This window comes from Ixodes scapularis, unplaced genomic scaffold, assembly GCF_016920785.2.
Source record: "Ixodes scapularis isolate PalLabHiFi unplaced genomic scaffold, ASM1692078v2 PGA_scaffold12__126_contigs__length_90152505, whole genome shotgun sequence".
Classification (NCBI taxonomy): Eukaryota; Metazoa; Arthropoda; class Arachnida; order Ixodida; family Ixodidae; genus Ixodes; species Ixodes scapularis.
The window spans coordinates 72,760,400-72,781,966 of NW_024609838.1; the positions used below are offsets into that span (position 1 = coordinate 72,760,400).

The following is a 21,567-nucleotide window of genomic DNA, read 5'->3' on the forward strand; positions in this document are numbered from 1 at the left end:
CGATTCTGAGTCAATTTCGCATTAGCCTCCGCTAACAACAGTTGTCCACACTCGATATTCTCCGTCTTTTTTTTTTCATCACAGCTGTTAAGGGCTATGTTCTCCAGGATCGTGTCCGTGTATGTCGACACAAACCTACCTGGACAGCTACCGCCATCTATAAGCGACGGCGGCAAGCACACAACCAGTATGGTTTCCGCCGTCGCTCGTAAATGGCGGCAACCTTTCCAGCTATAATAGAATGGATAGTTGGGCGCGTTAGTGGAAATTCATCGTAGGAAACCGCGCGAAAAATAGACGGCGACGAAGAAGAAGCACACAGTGTATCGAGTACAGCTCCACTGGGTTTCCTTGTTCATGAGAGTGGAAAAGCTAAACGTTTTTCTTTTTTTTTTTTTTCAGTCTTGATTCAATTAATGATTGCACATGCTCAAGCATAGTCTACAAACAGATGATGCGCTGTCCAAGTTGTCACTCTTTCTCCTGAAGACGAGCTCTCCTCGTCCTCGCATCACTGTTCTTCCTCTTCTGCCTCTCGCCGTCTTGCTTTTCGACCTCTAGCCTTTCTGCGTAAACTTTGAGACTTCTTCACAGCTTGCAGCAAGTCTGCTGTCAAGAGCACTTTCGTGACATCACTGCCAAATCGCTTGAGGTAACTCTTGACTTCGCACATACCGTCTTCAAAGTGCAATCAGCGCAGTCACGATCTGGCAGCTCGTAGCTCGCTCGCCTTTGCCCCCAAGTTTTCTGATCGGGGCCGCAAGGCAGACCAACGCGGGCTGTGCGATTGCAATAGTCACACGTTTGCTCCACTATTCAGATCTTCAGATGAAGTGACCCCAGGACTTCAGAAAATCACGGTGAACGAGTAGCAACGGCAGCTAACGTTGGAAGTTGGCGGCAGCAACCTTCGGATTCGGATCCCCAGGAGTCCCATTTAGGCCGGAAGTTCAGGTGTCGATGTTGCCAACAGGAAGTGTGAGACGGCTAGCTTCGATAAGGCTCGTTTATAATTTCAGTTTTGGTGAACCTTGGCGCAATTTTGTTGTTATTTATACTTTTGTAGCAGTGTGGCGAATGAAAAGTCGTTAGGCGCACAGTGGCGCAATCGGCGCAGCAGTTCCATCCGTGAATTTTGGGTAGGGTAATTACTTAGCTAATCAGTATGTATTTTACAATCCCTAACATCTGCCATGACTGGCAGTTTGTTCCCGAAAAGAGAGTCTCTTTTCTCTCAACTACCCTACTGGTAAGAGTTACACCCGGTATCACTGGCAAACAGAAGGCTAATAATACAGACACTTGCCACCATCAATCAAGTTCATTGATCGACCAACTGATGCTGAAGAGTGTACGTGCCATTCCTCTCCCATTTGCCCTCGCCGATCCATTCGTCGAATAAAACCCACCGTTTGATGCCTAAAATAGAAGAATATAAGAATATGTGCGTACGACTAGACCCTTTAGTATATTGGGCAACAGCTTGTGGCCACCCACGCTTTTTTTTTGTAACGACGGTACACCTCGATTTATAAAACAAGGCATCGTTTCTATGGCACTTTGCTGCAGAAATGGAAGCTCTTATCGGCTTTTTTTCTATGAAGGCCATATTCCGCCCAATAAATTAAGACGAGGCTCGTTCCCTTACTCGGCCTTCGGTTGTAGCCAAACGAGCCCAGCTTGCTTCTTTGTCCTTAGGCAAACGCTGTTTTTTCGTTTTCGGTGTTGCATTAGCACAAGGAATGCACCTAGCCCCAGTGGGCCTCCACTCCTGTTCAACCATGTCCCTTTCTCTTCCGAGATATTATGAACAAGACGGGAGTACCTCTAGCAAACATTCTTTTGTGGACCCCTTCCCAAAGTCCGTTGGAAGCTGTGATGTCCCTGCAGAGTGTCGGACACAAGCGTTCGATTGCGCCTCGCCACACCGGCCCCCCTTGCAGCTGGAGCAAGGAACAAAGCTACCCGCTTGTTGTACTTGCACGTCCCATGGTGTCGGTTGGTGAAAGCAATCTCATTTCTTCCCTTTCGCGCGTCTCCCCCTTGGCACAGGGGTCGAGAGTCGAGTTCACAACCTCAAAGTCCCAAGTTCATTCCCTTAGGGGGACGTTCGGAATTTTGTTCTTTCAACTTGATCCACCTACTATTCTGCCGTGCGTGCATATTTGTTTTGTGTTACGGAACACAATTTTCCCAAGGGGATGGAGGGCCTGCCAAAAAGAAATACTGTCCCATCTAAAACTCGACATTTAGCGGCACATTACGGCAATCGTCTGCTCGGCTTCGTGAAAATCCTAGTTTTGGCATGCAACTTTTTCTTTTCTCGTTCAATGCAGTTTTTGACGGGTGCTTCGGAAAAATATCTTGCCACACGCGAGCTCGTACGGCAAGGACGCTTCGGCAAAACGTGGCCTAGCTTTCGCAGCTTTCCGATGAGAGAAGAGTGCCGCAACCGAAAACAAATCCAAGCTGGCCGTACGGTGTCTGGACGTGCCTTTGACTGGCACGATCACCCTCGAATCTCGTCTGTGTGTCGGAAGTGTTTCCAAAGTGGCAACACATTACTGTAGTTTCTCACGTATAACCCGCTACAAACTTTATATAACGTTGAAGGCAAAGTAGGGGGCGTGGGTTATACGCAAATTTCGGCGGGCAGTGCGGCTTTGTGGCAATGCGTGCAAAGTCGTAGGGAGAGATTTTCCAGAGTCCTTCTTCTACAGTCTCTCCTACAAACATTTTTGTATCCACCTTCTCCTTTTTTTTGGGTAGCCACCTTTGCGATTGCATAGTTTTTGTGGGCCAAACAGCTTGGTTGAGCCATCGATTCGCTGTCAACAGTGACGTTCGCCGTTTCTGCTCTCTTCGGCAAAAGATCCGACTCCCCAGATCTGTTCGCGAAGAGATAGGAAACCGAGTGGCAAGCTGGAACTACGGCTGCTACGACGCTGAGGAGTCGTGCGCGCAAGAACGAAGAAAGGAGAACCTGCAAACTCTGAGCCGCAACCGAAGATCGTTCTGCAATCTGAAGGCTCGCGCATACCTCGAGCTGGAAAAAGCGCTTGCGAAGTTCATCGAGGAAAGAAGAGGTCACGATCGCTCCGTCGAATCTTGCACTCCCCGCGATCGATAGTGGGGTGATTTCAGATAAGATCGACCAAAGGATGGCTAGTCGAAATTTTCAAATCAACTGATGTTTTTATATGTTATTGTCTAGTGTCTAATATGAACGAATCCAAACTTAGTTTTGACTAGAAAAAATACTTGGGGACAGGAAAAATCGTAAGGCATGAGGTGGTGGACAGTTGCATTAACGCGCACTGATGGAGGGGGCCCGTTTGAGAGTGAATAACTAAAGCGATAACATTAGGAGAACTCTAATACGTTCTAGGCGCAAACTATGGGTATAGCTTGCTTGTAATATAATCATATTTATTTAAAATTTATTTATTTTTCTAAAAATTGACAAACATGCCTGCTCGAACGACAAATGGCAAACTTTGGAGGTCTGTATCTCATGAAATAATTTAATCATTATGATATAATATGCAGATATTATTCTACTAATATATAGCTAATATTTAAAAAATAACTAAGGTATCTGTGTGATACAATAGTTAGGATATATTTAGTCAAACATGGAAAAAAAATCAAACAAAGAAAAATTCCGATGCAAATAAAAAAAAAACACCACCCTCGATTTTTTTTAAATTTAGGTAACCTGTTATACTCTATTTCGGCATTCATTTCCATTAAAAACATGTTGCATCATTTTATTGAGAAAGAAGATACAACTCCCCAAAGTAGGGTCCTTTTTCAAAGCCTACACTTAGCAGTGTTTTATACAAGAACTGACTCTGAGTTCCAGTTTCATGAAACCAACGCACATCTTTTATATATTTTTATTCAGATGAGGCCAACGATAACTAAAGAAATCGTTCACACACTTAAATTAAGGAGAAACTACTGTGTACAAAGAGGTATCATATTACGGACTAGTGATCCGAGAAAAGATCATGCAGCCATCGGTCACTAGGAACTTTGTTTACTTTATTCTCCTGCGACACTATATGCTATTCCCTCTTCCGCTCTACCTTCATCTCTCTCTCTCTCATATATATCCCTGATATATATCCAGAAGAAAAACATGTTCAAGCATTCCCTTTCTGCGTGGTAGTTTTCTGTGGCTAGCAAAAATCATTTCCTCGCTAAGCTCACGATTATGGCAAAATAGTTGCCGGAAACCGCAGACGACACTCATCGCTAGTTCTGGCAAAACGGCCGATACAATCTTTTTTTCGCATTTCCCCGCTCGCTGTCAAGGACAAGGGGGTTCGCTTCAACCAGCAAAACATGGCCGCCGACGCCTGTTTACTGAGCAGTCATGCCTGTTGCCATCTCACTCGCTGGCGTCACGGGCGATAATATCAGGCACAAAGGGGCACACCAACCGGCAGCTTTATCCCCAAATACTCGAGCCTCGCGTAAATACATAGAGTGTAAACGCTGTCGCCATGTTATTGTAGTAAGACCGCCCCCCCCCCCCTCCCCCAACGGGGGACTGCAGTACGCGACGACGTACTAACACAACGGCGACGATATCGACATCGCGGGCTCCGAATTTTCCCATAGTTCTACTCCATGGGCATTTCTCGAAACGCTTGATATTGTGTACGCCCGCCTGGAAGGATTTCAGGCGCGCGGCAAAAGAAAGCAATTTCACAAAAGCTTAAAAGCGGCGGCGACGCGTGTGCGGTGAACGCTTGTAGTTTTGGTGTAGACAGGGTGTGTGTGTTCTCGTTGTTGACACCAGCCGGCGATAAGGCACTGCAGGCGGTAGCTCAGTACAGCAAGGGCTAATCCGAGTGACCATCAATGTAACCCCACCGCCAACCCCTCGCGAACCGGTCGCCGACATGGCTCAGGCTGTGTCATGAACCACGTGGTAGAAGCTCGGGTGCTTTCATATCAGCGCGTGGAGGGACGACAGTGCGATTCCGGAAAGTCTTTTTCGAAGGCCGCTGACCACAATTTTTAGAGCGCAGCTCTTACGGGCCCGTTTCCGGCTTGAGCGGCGTCGGCGTCTCCGTCACCGTCGGCGTAACCGCGCGGTGCATTATGGGTAAATTTCTCCGCTAAATCTAGCGTAAAAATTTTCCCCGCTAAATCTAGCGGAAAAATTTCCCCGCTCAATCTAGCGAAAAAATATCCCCGCTAAATCTAGCGGAAAAATTTTCCCGCTAAATCTAGCGGAAAAAAGACCCCGCTTAAATAGCGGAAACATTTTTATGGTCACGTGACCCCCCAAGGTCACATGACCCCCCCCCCCCCCCCCCCCGCCCCGAGAACAGGTAACCGTCAGTACCCTTCCCTCCTCCTCCTCAAGAGCTGCGCTCCAATTCGGTGTTACAGGGAGTTGTAAACGGCTTTCGCTTTTTTGTCTGGAGACTTTCCCTCTTTCTTCCTTTGACGTGGATCAAGCTTTCCCGACAGCCTCAGTTGTGACCTCTCTTTTCAAATGTACGTTTGCAGTGAGTGAGCTCCTCAGCCTCGGACTTGTCACTTGTGCACCCAGTAGTTCTTTCACTTGGCAATTATATGCCATCAGTTGGGGTTTAATTTCTATTATTTATGTATACATTATGAAGACGTCCTGGAGCTCCGAACGAGTGTTTTGTGCAGATTACTTTTGCAAACACAAAAAGACTATACCAAAGCAGCGGAATTTTCGAAGTGTTGGCGAGTTGGACCTAAACTCGTTGAAGCAAATTCTTCCGCCTGACTGTTCCACCAAAGTGAGTGCGACGGACTACCTGTGCTACCATTGCTTCATGCACATCACTAAGGAGATCTCAATGCGAAGCTCAGAGCAGTGCCCTGACATATTTGTGCCAGCTGAAGAAGCAATTGAAGATCTAAATCGCAGCATACTACCTACAGATGTGTCGCCGCTGAGACAACCAAGCGTCGTAAGAAGTCGGGACAGGCCTGCCTATGTCAAGAGAAAGCAGACAGAACTGGAGCAGGTTGCTGTCAAGAATATACGATCAAGGCTACGTATTGCGTACGACAGGGACGCACCATCGGGGTCGTCCGAACCAACATGCTCCACATGCACTGAGTGGGTGGACAACTTTCGGCAGGCCTTTGAAACCGCCACCTCTCTCCGGGAACGTTGTCAACTGCTTACACTCCTGCCGTCAACACTGACGAAGAATGAGGTTCAAAAGATGATTCCACAGGCCTCAATGTACCTCATCAGTAAATCCCGAAAACTCAAGGAAAAGCACGGCGTGTGGTATGAGCCGGATCCTTACACGAGGTGCAAGGTGAGCCCTGAGAACCTGTCTGCTGCCCTAGAGTACTTCACGAAAGACGAGCTACAATGTTCGCGCCAAAGTCCCAACCAGAAGGACGTCATCTCTGTCATGCTCAACGGAGAGAAAACGTTCGTGCCAAAGCGCTTCATGACACGCTCAATACGAGAGGCCTTCCGTATATACAAAGACAAGCATCCCGATTCCGGCGTTGGGCTAACGAAATTTTATTCGTTGCGCCCTAGATGGGTCCAATGTATTCCACACCAGGAAGTGTGCGTTTGTGTGCGCTGCGCCAATTATTATCTTTGTATTGCCGCTCTAGAGAACGTTACAGGCTCAACATTCAACACTGGTGAAATGAACTCGGCATTTCTGTGCGACCCAGCAACAGAACTGTGCCTTCAAGGAGACTGTGATCACTGCCCAAAAGGCCAGTTTCTCACACTCCAGGAACTTGATATCCCGGAGGATGAAGAGATTGTGCTTGCAACATGGGAGTCCGGCGACCTTGTGAAAAAAACTTTGGAACCTGAGACTTTCCTAAAAGTCATCCAAGTGACGGTTGGAAGTTGGGTACTTCACAACCATATCCGGCAAACGCAAGGTAAAGCGATCTACGATGAAAAACAGTGCATGCAACGCGGGAGCATTGTCTTTCATTTTGACTTTGCTGAAAACTGGACCATCGTGCTTCCTGACGAAGTGCAAGCATATCACTGGAAAAAAAAACAAGTTTCGATATTTACATGTGTAGTGACGACAAGAAAATCTACAAACAGCTTTGCCATCATCAGTGAGGACCTGTGTCACGACGCCGCTCACGCTTGCTTGGCTCTAGAAAAAGTGAAGGAGTGGGTTGAAGACAACGTTGCGGTATACTCGTACGTGACGTACGTAAGTGACGGCGCCGCCAGTCATTTCAAGAATCGCTACCAGCTTCACCAATTTGCAAAGGACGATTGCCCACAAGCCCAGTGGTTATTTTCTGCATCTGGACATGGGAAAAATGCATGTGACGGAGTTGGCGGACTCGTGAAGCACCAGGCCATGCTGAACAACCTGAGAGAACGTTCAGTAAGCGCAATTCAGACGGCCAGGACAATGGTGAGCGTTCTATCAAAGAAACTGAAAGGCGTGCATCTTGTATATCTGGACGAAAATGAGGTTGTTCGGTATCGTGAACAAAAAAAAGAAGAGTGGCTGACGGTGCGCGCCTTCCCTGGCATTCAGTCTTGGCACGCGTGGCGGCTCAGCAAGTCATCAACAGAAGGGACCTGTGACGTATATGTAGCACGGACAGTCGGATCTGCTTGGAAGCAACTTTATTAAATGGGTACAGCGAGGAAAATCTTAGTGTAAAGTGCCGAATTTGATTTCCCAAGGACTGCTCATTTTGAATGCAGGGACATCTTATTTATCACATTTTTCTTCACGGGGTATTTAACCTACTGTTTTTGTTGGTGGTTACTAATAATTTTTACCTGATTACTATAAAAAAAATCCCAAAATGTTATCCTCGAGCAGGATAAAATATATCGGCTTGCCACGATTCATTCATACACCGAGAGCATCGAAGCTGCTCCAGTTAGGCACTATGGCATCCGTCACCTGAAATTGTTTGTAATCGTAAATACACAGCCAACCTAAATATCTTACTATTACATCTTTGTTTTTGTGTGTGGAAGTAAAGTTATTTATTTTACTCTAGATGTAAAATATACCGGAAGGTACAACTTCACACTGCATCATCTTTTCTCAAATCATTAGTCTCTAATATGATACCACTTTGTACGCTTATGTAAAATGCTGTATATAGTTTCTCCTCCCTTTTACTGTGTGACCGATCGCTCTTTTTATCAATGACCTCATCTGAATAAATGTATATAAAAGATTTGTGCAAGTTTCATGAAACTGGAACTCAGAGTCACTTCTTGTATAGGACACTGCTAAGTGTAGGCTTTGAAAAAGGACCCTACTTTGGGGAGTTGTTTCTTCTTTCACAGTGCAATGATGCAACATGTTTTTAATAGAAATGAATGCAGAAATAGAGTATAACAGGGTACCCAAATTTTAAAAAAAATCGAAGGTGGTGTTTTTTTTTTATTCGCATTGGAATTTTTCTTTGTTTGATTTTTTTCCCATGTTTGCCTAAATCTATTGTAACTATTGTGTCACTCAGATATCTTATTTATTTTTTCAATAATAGCCATATATTAGTAAAATAATGTCTGCAAGTTATGTAATAATGATTAAATTATTTCATGAGATACAGATTTCCAAAGTTTGCCATTTGTCGTTCGAGCAGACATGTTTGGCAATTTTTAGAAAACTAAATAAATTTTTAATAAATATTACTACTTTATATTACAAGCAAGTTGTACCCATAGTTTGTTTGTAAAAAGTTTTAAAATTCTCCTAATTTTATTGTTTTAATTATTCACTTTCAAACTTGCCCCCTCCATCAGTGCGCGTTATTGCAACTGTCCACCTCTCCCTACCTTACGATTTTTCTTGTCTCCAAATTTTTTTTCTGGTCAAAACTAAGTGTGGATTCGTTTATACCAGACACTAGACAATGTCATATAAAAACATCAGTTGATTTAAAAATGTCAACCAGCTACCCTTTGGTCGATCTTATCTGAAATCACCCAGTGGAGCTTCGAGCAAAAGATGCGAGTAAACACGAATGTCATCGTCGTCGCCATGTCTCCACTCTTGATTGCCGAAGTTTCCGTAGACCGGGAAGCCAGATGGCAACCTCCTGCGAGACGGGCGTCCACAGCAGCCACCGCCGCTGCGCCACTGCCGGGGATCGTGGCAGACGACGGCACGAAGTGAGCGCAACGACGCGTTGGGTGGAAGTCGAGGGACCGCTTTTTGGGACGCGGTAAGCAGATCGGTTGGAGACCCATTCTGGGTACCCTGCTGATGGCAAAAGGACTGGTTTCTCACCATGGCGAGCGAGGACACCGTGGTGCGGTGGCGCTGCGACGCCAACCTCTGGCAGATGGTGTTAGTGAGCTGCCTCCTGCGGTCGAGGCTCGTCTTGCGGCGGGTTGTGGTCCGTTTGGAGGGGTCAGCGGGCGGCAGCTTGACCAGGTCCTCGGGCTGCGGGTCTGCCACGCCCAGGATTTTTCTCAGCCGCCTGTGGCGCAGCATCACCGAGTTGGCGGACCGCGTCTGCATCTCCTGTGCCACCTGCGGTGCCGAGACTGTTGCATTTTTATCCACGCATTTCCATTCCACGAGCATACAGTGACAAGAGCCGGCGTCATTAGCAGACAATCTTTTTAACTCAAAAGCAGTGCACGTTCCACAGGCAGCGAGAACTCAAGAAGAGGCAATCGCAGCATACGCTTCATTGCGTTTCTGCTTACCGTGGCACGAACACGAGTTAAATGCACCCTACCGACGTTAAACGTTGAAGACAGCGTGGATAACAGTCGCAGGACAAAAAACAGGCGTGGTAAAAAGGAACTGCAAAGCAGATGACACATACCCCGAAAAAAACAGTCAATATAACCTGACAAACCATTTTTACAGTGGAGCTGTTAAAAGCTAGGTTCCCCAGGATCATGTCTGGTATGTCGACACAAACCTACCTGGACAGCTACCGCCATCTATAAGCGACAGCGGCAAGCACACAACCAGTCTGCTTGCTGCTGTCACTCATAGATGGCGACAACCTTTCCAGCTATCATAGAAGAATGGATAGTTGGGCGCGTTGGTGGAAATTCGTTGTAGGAAACAGTGCGAAAAACAGACGACGACAAAGAAGAAGCACACGTAACGAGCGTAGCGCTCGTCACGTGTGTTTTTCGTCCTCGTCTGTTTTGCGCGCTGTTTCCTACGCTCTTATCAGTTTCGATTAGGACTTAAGACGTGTCGGCTGCGCACCCTTTTGGGGAAAAAAGACTGGGGAGTGGCGACGTACGCAGCAGCGCGAATGGGGCCGCAACCGCCGCAAAGCCGCTGTCGCCTCGGCTTCCACTGTGTCGAGCGCTTCAGATTCCCTTGCCAAAGAAGAGCACATCGCTAGCTTGGAAAGCCTCCGCCAAGAACAGAACCAGCGATGTAAACGGCGCCGGCGGGTCAACGCCACGGACGACGATCGTGCCACGGAGGCCAAGCGCAAGCGCGAGGCCCGGCGACGACTGCACTCCACGCCGGCTGAACAGTTCCCAGGCGCGATGGCGAGGATCGGGAGGGAGTTTGTGCATTACCCGTTTGGCGTCGCGTGCGCTTCATGGGACTCTGGTTCGCCGGATACGTATCCACGATCGGCGGCGTGTCGGACGAGAGGAAACGGGAAATGGGCGCATGCGCGTTGCGGCAGTGTATTGAGTACAGCTCCTTCTTCACGAGAGTGGAAAGGCTGAATGTTGTTTTTTTTTTAAATTGATTATGTGTCCATTCAATCTGTTTTATTAGTAAAGATGATAAAATCATGCATTTGCAACTGACATCGAAAAAGCTTGCGCCGCTTTTGAGTAGAAAATATTGTCTGCTATTCGGCGCCAGCTCTCAGCGCCGTGTGCTCGTTCGTTAGCGGCAGTTGGCGTCGCAACCACTTGCGCCATCTCTTTTCTCCCGTGCCAACGATGCCTTATTGTTTGAAGACCGGTGGCTTCACTGCGTTTCCGTAGGAGTTAAGCCTTTTTCTTTTTTTTAATTTTTTTTTCTCGGGTAAGTTTGCTCCTTGCAAATTTTATAGAAAAAATGCACCACCTGTGGGCAACGCTGCACAAAATCGTAATGCGATAGGTTAAGAAACCGATTTTTGCGGTCAATTTAAAGTGCCTGGCCGCTATTTGAGACGCACTGTACAATAGAATGAGCCTAAATGTGCTCGTGTGATTTACATGCACCGCCTGCCTCGGCTCCACTGAGTGCATGCACCCATATTAGATTTTTGAGTATTGAGTGCAGCCTACAGTAATATCCCGAGTCATCACCCACCCCCCTGCCGCCTGAAATTCATAAAAAAAGTGGGGTGGCCCATGTCATGCGGGAGGGAGTCCACTTTTCCTCTGTCCCGGCTGTCCCCAACTGTGCTAGTTAGTTGTGCATTCATTTTTCCCTAGGTTAGTCCCACCAATTAGTGTTGCCAGTCGTCGCCAGCCTTTGCTGACCTGTCCGACAGAAGACACAAGAGTTCTGCTCACTAATGCAGTTTTTGAAAGGGCAAAACAATTTCAAGAGAAACTCCTAACACCGTAACTACCAATCGAACGGCCTGATTTCAGAACCAAAACTGTCGCAAACAGCACCCACGCAGCTTTAGGCACCAAGATAGTGGTGCCCAGAAACTGTTGGCACGTAAACAAAAAGCCACGCGATGCCAATGAACAAAACGAACGTCTTGGCTGCGTCGGACGACGGAGCGAAGGAGTACCGACTCTCCGAGTGTAGCCCTCCTACGACTCTGCCTTCTGCTGACTCACCGGGACAAAGGAAAGCGGACGGGAATCCGTCCGTCAAATTCTCACCTTGGTCCAATTGTTCTTGCCGTGCTTCTGGAGTGCTTCGAGCAAAAGGCGGTCTTCCTCCGGGGTGAACTGGCCGAACACCTGGTGCTGTCCGTAACGCACCGTGTAGCGTTCCTTGCACTGCACGGTGTGGCGTCCGGGAAGCATATTGGCTACCTGCAGACAGCCGTTGGGACATTAGCAACCAAACAGCATTGGACGGGAGTCTGAGCAGTCTCGCCGTGAGCGGTTCACTCGGGCCGTGCTGGCGACAAACGTTTTCGACAGCGCCCGGCCGGGACTCGTGTCGTAAAACCTTTCATGCTCCCTCCACATGTCCAATGCTCCCATTCTCCGCCAGTGCGAACGCTTACCGACTCTTCCAACGTCTCCGGCGCCAAGGCAGACGTTCCCTGCCGGACCTTTTGGACCCCGCATCCGGTGCCCGGGCCAGCACACTTTGCTCGAGTGCGGCGCACGTCTGTGGATGCGGTAAGTGTTCACACTGGTGGAGAATGTGGGCCCTGGCACCAGACACGCGGAGGGAGAACAAAAAGTTCTCCACGGTTTTCGGTCGGTAAAGCAGAGATAGAACGGGAGTCCCGGAAAAACGCCGACGCAGCGCTTGCGTCTGACATGTGCCATGACCTCAATTCATAAAGATGACACAAAGAATCCCTTATGTTGCTATGTTGGGTGAACACAAAGCTGAGTAGCACCCAAGCTCTTTAAAACATCCCCTATGGATTGATCTCGCCAACACATAATTCCAACCCCCGAAGGGGCACTAAGATACAGTGCTCTACACAGACAGAAAAAAGATCTACTTGCTCAAACTCCCAAAAACTAAACTAGGTTTCACGACGACTTGGCAAAGTGAGTCACGTGACATCATTCCTAGTGAGTGATGCACACAACAGTGACTGCATCACTCACTGCGTTGGACGCGGGATAGAGGAGCCTGCCGTCGTCTGCTAGTCGAGCGTCGTCTCCTATTAAACACGTGAGTTTGGGAAGGACGTCCACGCTGGCTAAAGTGTTGCCAGCCCGCGCAGTGATACCAAACAGTTTCAAAGAACCGTTCGTATACCAGTGGTATTGTTGATTGGCTCGCAAATCTGCATTAGGAAGTTGCGTCAGGATGTTGGTTCAAATGTCCCGAATTGACGACGCAACTGACCCCCTTCAACTGTTGGAATGCGATCTTGCTTTTGGAGGAAGGCCGAACAGACTCGATACACGTATGAAACGAAACATGCTTGTCCTTTTTCAGTGACGTCCAGAATGGCGTTGGGGATGTGCTAACTGGGAAAACCAACGAGGTGAGAAGAGAGAGTGCAGGCATGTGGTGCAGGGGCCACAGCAATTACCGCGGCTCGCAAAGAGCTGTCATGGCGAATGAGGATGCAACGTTGTATCCGATAGGAGACCCTGGTTATTAACATTTTTCTGTCGTTACCAATCTAATTCCTATCAAATTTTCACATCTACTACAAGTTTCTGTGTTGGGCACAAACATAAGCTGTATGTTTTTCTATCTATTATAGTTTTCAAGCAAACCTAGTCTTTATCACATATACACGTTTCTGGCCAGCTAATATGGCAAAGTATGTCTGCGTGTTCTAAAAACAATAGAGAGAGTGACAAAACCATTCTTATAACCCTAGCATCACTCTACAAAAAGTTATCAGAAGTTCAAGATTTTCGGCTGATAATTAGAAATTAGTTGTTATCATATTTACTCGCATAATGAATGTGCCCCCCACAACAACCATCAATATTTGGACTTTATATTTTTTTTCTTCTTGCATAATGAACACACTTTTAATTTTAGACTCCACGAGTCTTGAACTGCGTCCAAATTAGCCGGCTAGCCACCAAGCCCGCCAATTTTCTTTTGCCACCAAGTGGCCAAGCCAAGTCAAGCCAAGCCAAGCCGCTCTCGTAATGGCTGCAATTGCGTGGTTGCGGAAGTGATCAACCGTGAAACCGAGCGGCGCATTTGCCTATCGAAGCTGGGGTTGAGGAATCGCCCAGCCCCGGGCGTGCTTCGTCCATCGGATGCATTGATGTCAACAAACACGCCACCGTCTGTGATTTGCTTTCGGACAGTGGTTGAAAGTGGTTAGGCCTAAGAACGGCCGCGTCGCTCTCCGTGTTGAGTAAGCTTTGTAGGGCACTTTTTCTTCGGCAAAAAAAATGCCAACAGTGCCCAAAAAAAAGTTCGCAATTTATAGAGCATGATTAGTATGGCATGCCCACGACCAGCCATGGGCGAGCCTCCGTCAGTGGAGACGTGCCATAGTACCCTGCCATTTCATATTGGCATCTAAAATGACATTTGCGCAAAATGTGTAAATGCAAAAATTTTACCCCGCATAATGAACGACCCCCCCCCCCCCCCCAGATATGTGTCAATTTTTTGGAAAAAAAAGTGTGTTCATTATGCGAGTAAATACGGTAAACTTTTTGCCAATTCAACAATTTTGTAGATAACATTTTCCAGAAATATTAGCCTCATTGCACCCTCTGATTTATGAGGTACGCATTGAGGAAGTGAAGGAGAGGAAGAGACAGGAGCGCGCGGCGACAATAGAAAACCGAGCTCTGATTGGAACGATTAATGGGCAGACCTAAGGCTGCCTATGTTTCCAATTCACTCATCGAGCTCGTTTGAATGTGAAAGCCAAATGCCGGACGCTGACCCCGGAAAAAACACTCGGATTCAAATTTTAGATCAAAAGATACCGACTGGAGGCAAAACTTTGTGTTGTAACAATAAAAAAAAAGTAAAAAAAAAAAAAAAGTAACATGAAGATTTTAAAGGGACACTGACGGGTATTTATGCTCGCCGAAGTTTTTAGTTGTACGTGACAAATGAGAGCCCAACTACCGAGAACAGAATTTGCGGCTCGAAATGCAGTTTCTTTCCGCTCGAAAACCACCGATCGAGAACTGGTCAGTTTGAGTAATGCTCACTCTCTTTTCTGTGGTCACGGGCCGTTTTCTAAGGTTTAGACAAAACCACCAAATTTAATCAAAGTCGTGGGTCATTGAAGGCGCACAGTCAATACTAAAAATAGAAAAAAATATGAAACCCATTTTTTGTGGCTTCCAAAAAACAGCAAATACTGTACACTGACTGAAAAAAAAAAAAAGGTTGCACAGACAACCGGAAGCATTCTGTAGGTTCGCTGCATAATTCTCAACATGGCGTCGTTTCGCGTTTCGTGGGACTCGCAGGTGGCAGCCGACGACAGGCGTGGGACCTCTACTTCACAACTGTCGTTCACAGTACCGGCGAATTCTGCCTTCCTTCGAAAGAGAAATTTTGGACCGATCAAAAGAATTGATATTCATCCTGTACGACACGCCCGACCAGCAAGCCGATTGCGCGAAGACGTCACCGAGCTGTCGTCCCTTCTCGTGGCTGAAGACATCGCTCACTCAAACATCAAGCACGAAGTGCGTACTTAAAGTTGAATACATACGCTTACAGTTTCTTTACTAGGTGCAAATGTGGCCAATGCATGGTGCTGCCCGACTTCAAGCCGGGAGTGCATGTACTGGGAAATCGGCAGAAAACTTTCCGATATAGTCGACCAGCTGCATTACTACGAACGAAAGAGTTCCTTCAGTAGCTCAGTGGAAAGACGTCCGCTTTACACGCAGCGGGCACGGGTTCAATCCCGAGTGTGGGCGTACCTTTTTTTTTTTTTCTCAAACATTTTGCAATGTTTACATTTCTTTTTTTTTTTTTTTTTACAATTATCACTGAAAAAAACAATTGTTCTGGGTTCTGTCACTGAACTAAATGATATGGGATTCCATCTTTGACACCTCTGCCACAAAATGCCACTTTCAGATGCAGGACATGTGAGGCAGTTTTTCACGCAACAGTTTGGGTGTATTCTTTTTCGAGCCAATTACGGGAATTCACCACGGGCACTCACGACTACGTGCCAACACTTAAATGTACAAAACAACTCATCTTGAACAACAGAACAGCGAGCCGAACAAGCATAACTGCAAAGGAATCGCACGACGAACAGATCCCGAATGCATTTCGTCTGCTGCACCTGGAAAAAAAAAAAAATACTGCACGGTCGGGTGTAGTCACGTGACTTCCGCCACTCACTCTCTCCTCTCCATATCTCCGTGCGGTGCGTGGGTTTCGGTTTCAGTTTCGAGCAGTTGCGTTTTTTGGCTATGTTACTCTGTAGCAAAATATGAATTGGGTAGTATTCCGACACCATAATAAATCGCCTGGCAAAAAATAAGAAAAAGAATTGGGGGGATGTCAGTGTCCCTTTAAAACATGCTGGCAAACTGCCTGAATATGACACTTTGAAGGGATGCAACTATTCACAGTTTATAGTCGCTTTACACACGCGTCAGATTACAGCCGCCCCCCCCCCCCCCCCCCCCCCCCCCCCCATTGCCGACCTTCTCTCTTATCGAGATACCAAGCCACTCAAGCGGGCTTTGGCGAGCCTTCACAAAGGCAAATGCTGAGGAGAAGGATGCAGTCGAATCTAAAATGGCAATAACCTGTCCTGCTGTGGTGATGATGAAGAGAAGTGATCAAAATAAGGGGAAACAAAAACTGAAGGTCGGCTATGGCGGCGCCCATGCACAGCTGCTGAAAAGCAGCTGTGCATGGGCGCCGCCATAGCGTAGTATTCAAAAACTACCTCGTTTGTTACATACAAGTTTTAATTTTTTTTTGTTTTTTTAAGATTAATGTATCCCACTAAGTTTAAAGAAAATGTGGAGGACAAATTACATAAATGTATTAAAATTATTGCCAGTCAAAACTACAAAAAAAAACATGCGCACGTAACGCCCAGAACGACCAACAAATGGAGTAAGGGAAGAGATGGGGGGAGGACCTCCGCTTTCTTTGGCGGCGTGGTGACGACCGAGCGAGCGCTCTCGTGCGAGCGATGCGTGATCGGACACGCATCGACTGCGGGGGGGTTCTTTGTTTTTCTTATCCGAGCGTTTTTTTTTATTCACTTGTCTGTATCGGTGAGACGGTTGGCGCTGAAGTATCGTGGCGGCAGCCCTGTCCCCTCTCCGAGCGTCTCTTTAAACATGCGCGGAGTTAGAAAGAAAAAAAAAAAACAACGCATCTCCACGTGGTGAATGATGTTGATTGGGGCGAAGCTCTGGTGGTGCTTGTCTGCGTAGACGGTGAGCCGCAGCATGCCAAGCCTTCCGTTAGTTTTCATCCGTGTCACGCTACGGTCAAATGCGTATATAACCACGTTCCATACCACAAATTCTCTTTCTGACATGGATAAAAATGAACGAAAGGCTCGGCATGCTGCGGCTCACCGTCTATGCAGACAAGCACCACCAGAGCTTCGCCCCAGTCAACATCATTCACCACGTGGAGATGCGTTTTTTTTCCCTTACACGAGCACAGGAGCACGTGCTCACATGCTCGTGAGCATGTGAGCTCACGAGCAGGAGCACGTGCACTCTATGGCGGACGGGCATACGGACATGGGTCGCCCCTAAGGAGCTTCGCCCGTAAAAATTGAATAGCAAGCGTTCAAATGGTTTCTAAAGCAAGAGCACATCGCAGAAGCTCATGGAACCAGGGCGCAGCCGCAGCGGAGTAAATCCGAGTGGGAGCATGGGTTGGCCCAACGTTGCTAGATCAAAGCCAATTGACGAGCTTCCTTGAACGGCTGGCGCCTTGTCTTTGAAAGCCATCCACCTCCGTCGCCCTCAGGAATTGTGCCCAAGTTGCGCCAGGGTCGCCATCCGCCCCTACCTGCTCATGTGCAAGCAACGGAGAAGGGCCATTTTGGAACGACACACTTCCGGGGAGCTCGTCAACCAACAGATCTAAGATTGTCGGTCGACCAGCGTCCAGACGAGGGCCGGCTTGCCTTCTTCCAGTTGGCCTTGCAGATATGCACGGCGGCCAGCAGCATGAGGTCCTCCTCGGGGGTCCACCTGCCCAGGCGGCGGTGCGGGGCAATGCTGCGCTCGTAGCGGTTCATCAGCTGCTTCATGCTCCGGTCGCCCATGAAGTGCGCAACCTGCGAGTGTTTTGGGAGGGGCACTAAAGCAGCATTCGAGATCGATCGATTGGGTTTTACGGTCGCCGACAAAGTGAGAACAGCAGGGCCTCTTTCAAACGTCCGGCTTCCAGCACGTCCTCGTTGCCGTGCATTGGATGCGTGTGCAGGTGTGACAACTCAAGGTCCTCCCCGCTGTTCTCATCTTGTCAGCTACTATAGTGGCACAAAAGTATCCAAGGCCAAAATGCGCCTGGTACGTTCACTATCACGGAGAAAGGGTTGACGAGAAGAGACAGCTCTAGTAGCAGGGGATAAGGTAGAGCTGTGAACACGAGCTGCATATAAGCGTAAAAGGTACGCAATTTCGAGAAAATTAGAAACGCGAGTGCGGTATAAGGGGTCTGCAGCCAAGTAAAATTGTGAGGTGTAGCTGCAAAAGCGATTAAGGCATTTTAGGTCATGTGCGTCGCATTCGAGTAAGATATGAAACATAGTTATAGGGCTATGGCAATCCACCCTCCATGACATTTTCGCCGCACGTGCAAGCCGCGTACGACTAATGCTTAGACGGCAGAGTACCACCTCTCAGAATCGTCTGCAATGTCAGGCACCCTCTCACTTCTTCCGGAAATGCTTCGTCATGTGCAACTTACTGTTTACCTCACCATGCCAGTCACGTTGCCATCTTCGCATTATGAGACGTTTGACTACCTCGTGACGATCCTTGCAGGGAATATCTTTTGGGTTCACAGTGTGTGCAGCGGCAGAGGATGGATTGGCTCCTAACAGAAGATAATATCGCCACCATTTTAGAGCTCAGCTCTTAGGCACCCATTTCCGGCTTAAGCGGCGTCGCCGTAACCGCGTGTTGCATTATGGGATGTTTCCCCTAATGATGGCACACGTGACGTCACGAGGGTCATGAACGTCACTCGTGAAGGTAACGACCTTTACAGTGAAGGTCACAACCTTCCCGAGTGACGTCATGAGGAAGGGAAGAGAATGAGAGAAGGATGGAGGAGGGGGAGGAGAGGAGGAGGGGCATACCCTCTTCTCCCTACCATCCCCTCCCGCCTCCTCCTCAAGAGGTGCGCTCTAATTCGGCATTACAGGGAGTTGTAAATGTCTCATTTTTTTTTTATAGCACGGATCACCTTAGTCTGCAGGTACCAAGGGGTTTATGGGAATATTCGGTGAAACAGGAGCTTTTAATGAATGTCCTCGTTCATTAAAAGCTCGTTAAACGCGTTCCTGTGTGGTCTCAGGAAAATGAGTGGCTCCAAGCAAAGGAAAATGAGCGATCTTACCTGGAACCCACATGTTTCTCACATAATTAACAATACTAACCGGATGCCCGATTATCTTAAACATAACTTTTTTCTAACATGTTCACCTTGAAAGCTACTTCTCTATAAAACATTAGTAAGATCAAAGCTTGAATATGCAGCCTCCATGTGCAGTCCTGGAACAAAGGACTTTACTAAATCACTCGAGGCTGTACAAAATAGATCAGTGTGTTTTATTTGGTAACCACTAGTGTTACTTCGATGATAAACTCCTTACCCCTACACAGTTTTGAACATCGCCGCAAATCTCTAGTGTCTTTTTCACAAAATATTCTATCACAACCCCATACTAAAAGATGAGCTAATAACCCCACCATCTTTTATTTCTTTTCGCCTCGATCATCTTTACAAGGTTGGCGTCCCGTTTTGCCGCTATAACTTATTTTACGCATCCTTCGACCCAAGAGTGTCAAACGACCAGAATAATTTACCTTCATCATTCACGTCAATTTTCGATAGTGCTCTTTATTGCTTAAGTGTTGGTAACCATATGTTTTCAAATGTTTAACCCTTGTTCAAATTATTTTTGTGTCATTTTTCACCACACCCCTCTGTAATGCTTTTGGCAATAAATAAATAAATAAATGCACCCACATGCTTTTGTTTACCCCCCATTTCGGCCAATGGCAGATCACCTTAGCTTGGCTGCCTCGTCGTTGCACGCGCACTCTTTGTGTTGCCTGTTAGTTGGCGTTCCTTGTGTTCCGACGTGCCAAGGATGTATTTTGATACGCTCATTCTCTGTGCATATTTGGGAACCCCCGATAGGTTGACCGACAGACCGACCGACCTGTGCCCAGGGGATGGAGTCCCCATTGGAGCAGGCCTCCACGAGCCGCATGAGCAGGTCGTCCTCCTTTTGGGTGAAGGAGCCGTGGCGGTAGCGGTGCACCAGGTGGCCCCAGTAGCGCCGGGCACACTGAAAGGCGCTGCGTCCGCTGCGCAGCTCCAGGGAAACCTCGTCCCAGCAGCGCTCCTGCCACTTGGCTGCGATCTTGCGCAGGCGGTCGTCCTCGGCGCTCGTCCAGGGTCCCCTGGAGGTCGGGTGGCCAAAGGCGGTCAGTTGCTGCCAATAGACCCTTTCCGAAATTCAGACTGGCCACTTTAATCACTGTCATCATCATGTGAAAAATAATATATGTGCCGTACTAATGGCGGCCTCCCATTTACTGATGAAGGCAGAAGTTGCTGAGGGTTCGAGGCCTATACATTCGAGACGTTGGCACGTTGCGAAGCAGGAATTGAATGCAGGAACTGCGTAAGCATTCATTTCTATAACTCGGGCCCAGTCAATCAGTTAGTAGCACAGAATGGGCTTCAAAGCCTCTTCATGTGTAGAACTTTATCATGGCGCCTATCTGGGCTGGTGCTTCGTTCTGACTGGTTGGATCTTTGTGGCCATCGACACTGAAAGAGATGATCGAGAAAGAATTGTACCATGAACAGCGCACTATCGTTTGCCGTTGACTTGCGGAAATGACGGTGCCTGATAAAATACTGCAGGCTACAGGTTCACTGCAGCCATTAGAAAGGCAAAAAATAAACCGCCATTTGAGCCACGAGATGGCACTGAATTTCGGAAAGGGTCTATTGCTAATGTCGCGAGTGCGTACAAACGACACGCTACACCACATACCCTCGTACTGTTGAAAGCGTGGAGGAGTTGGCAACGTATGAGGCTGCCACGCGAGAGAATACGGGATTCAAACCTCGCTCGACCCAGTGCCTTCTTTTATCGACCTTTGCTATTCTAGAAAGTTCCAGATCATTCTCGGGTGCCATCGTGCGTTCTAGTCCAGAACGTTCCAGAAAGTACCATGTGCATAACGCAGCGGTAAGGGGCCGGTTTCTGACAGTCAACCTTCTGCTGCCAACGCTTGATGCGTGGTATTTTTTAAAAAAAGTTTGTGGGCGCAAGTTTGCCAGAATAAACGTTTACTTTCAGTTATAAATTCATCTACTATTTTCTATCAATGACAGTATGTAATACCAATTACCGGGCCTTTGGGCGCTATAAAATGAAAACATTGCCCGGCATAGACATTCCATCGAACGCAACGGCACTTGGGGGGATTCTTATTAAGCGGCAATTTCAATCGGAATTTAGCGGAGGTATATTCAGCCTAAACTCAGCAGGAAAATTGTGACATGACGTTACGGGACACCCCGACGTTAGGTGACACCCTCACATCACGTGGCACTGCAACTATGGTGCCTGGAATGCGCCTCCGACTGGTGTCTTTACCACACCCAAAAAAGGGCTCCCTCCATCTCCGCCTGGTGACGTCACGGGAGCATCACGCTGTCGCCAGTTGCGATCCTGGCAGTATCCCAGCAACGGTGGTGGATGTGGCACATGCCTGTTCTGGCTGCAGGTCACTCTCCACTGTGACAGACC

At 47.7% G+C, this 21,567-nt stretch overlaps 1 protein-coding gene across 1 annotated transcript in view; it reads right to left on the bottom strand.

The window, feature by feature from the left end:
- Nucleotides 1-21,567, bottom strand: part of LOC8029830 — a 59,123-nt gene that overhangs the window by 35,891 nt on the left and 1,665 nt on the right. Inside the window, exons 2-5 of the mRNA XM_029992979.3 lie at nucleotides 19,960-20,203; nucleotides 17,689-17,841; nucleotides 11,807-11,962; nucleotides 9,270-9,515 (exon numbers count right to left, since the gene is read on the bottom strand). Of these exons, the coding sequence (XP_029848839.2) occupies nucleotides 9,270-9,515; nucleotides 11,807-11,962; nucleotides 17,689-17,841; nucleotides 19,960-20,203 (799 nt within the window). The remainder of the gene's footprint in view (nucleotides 1-9,269; nucleotides 9,516-11,806; nucleotides 11,963-17,688; nucleotides 17,842-19,959; nucleotides 20,204-21,567) is intronic.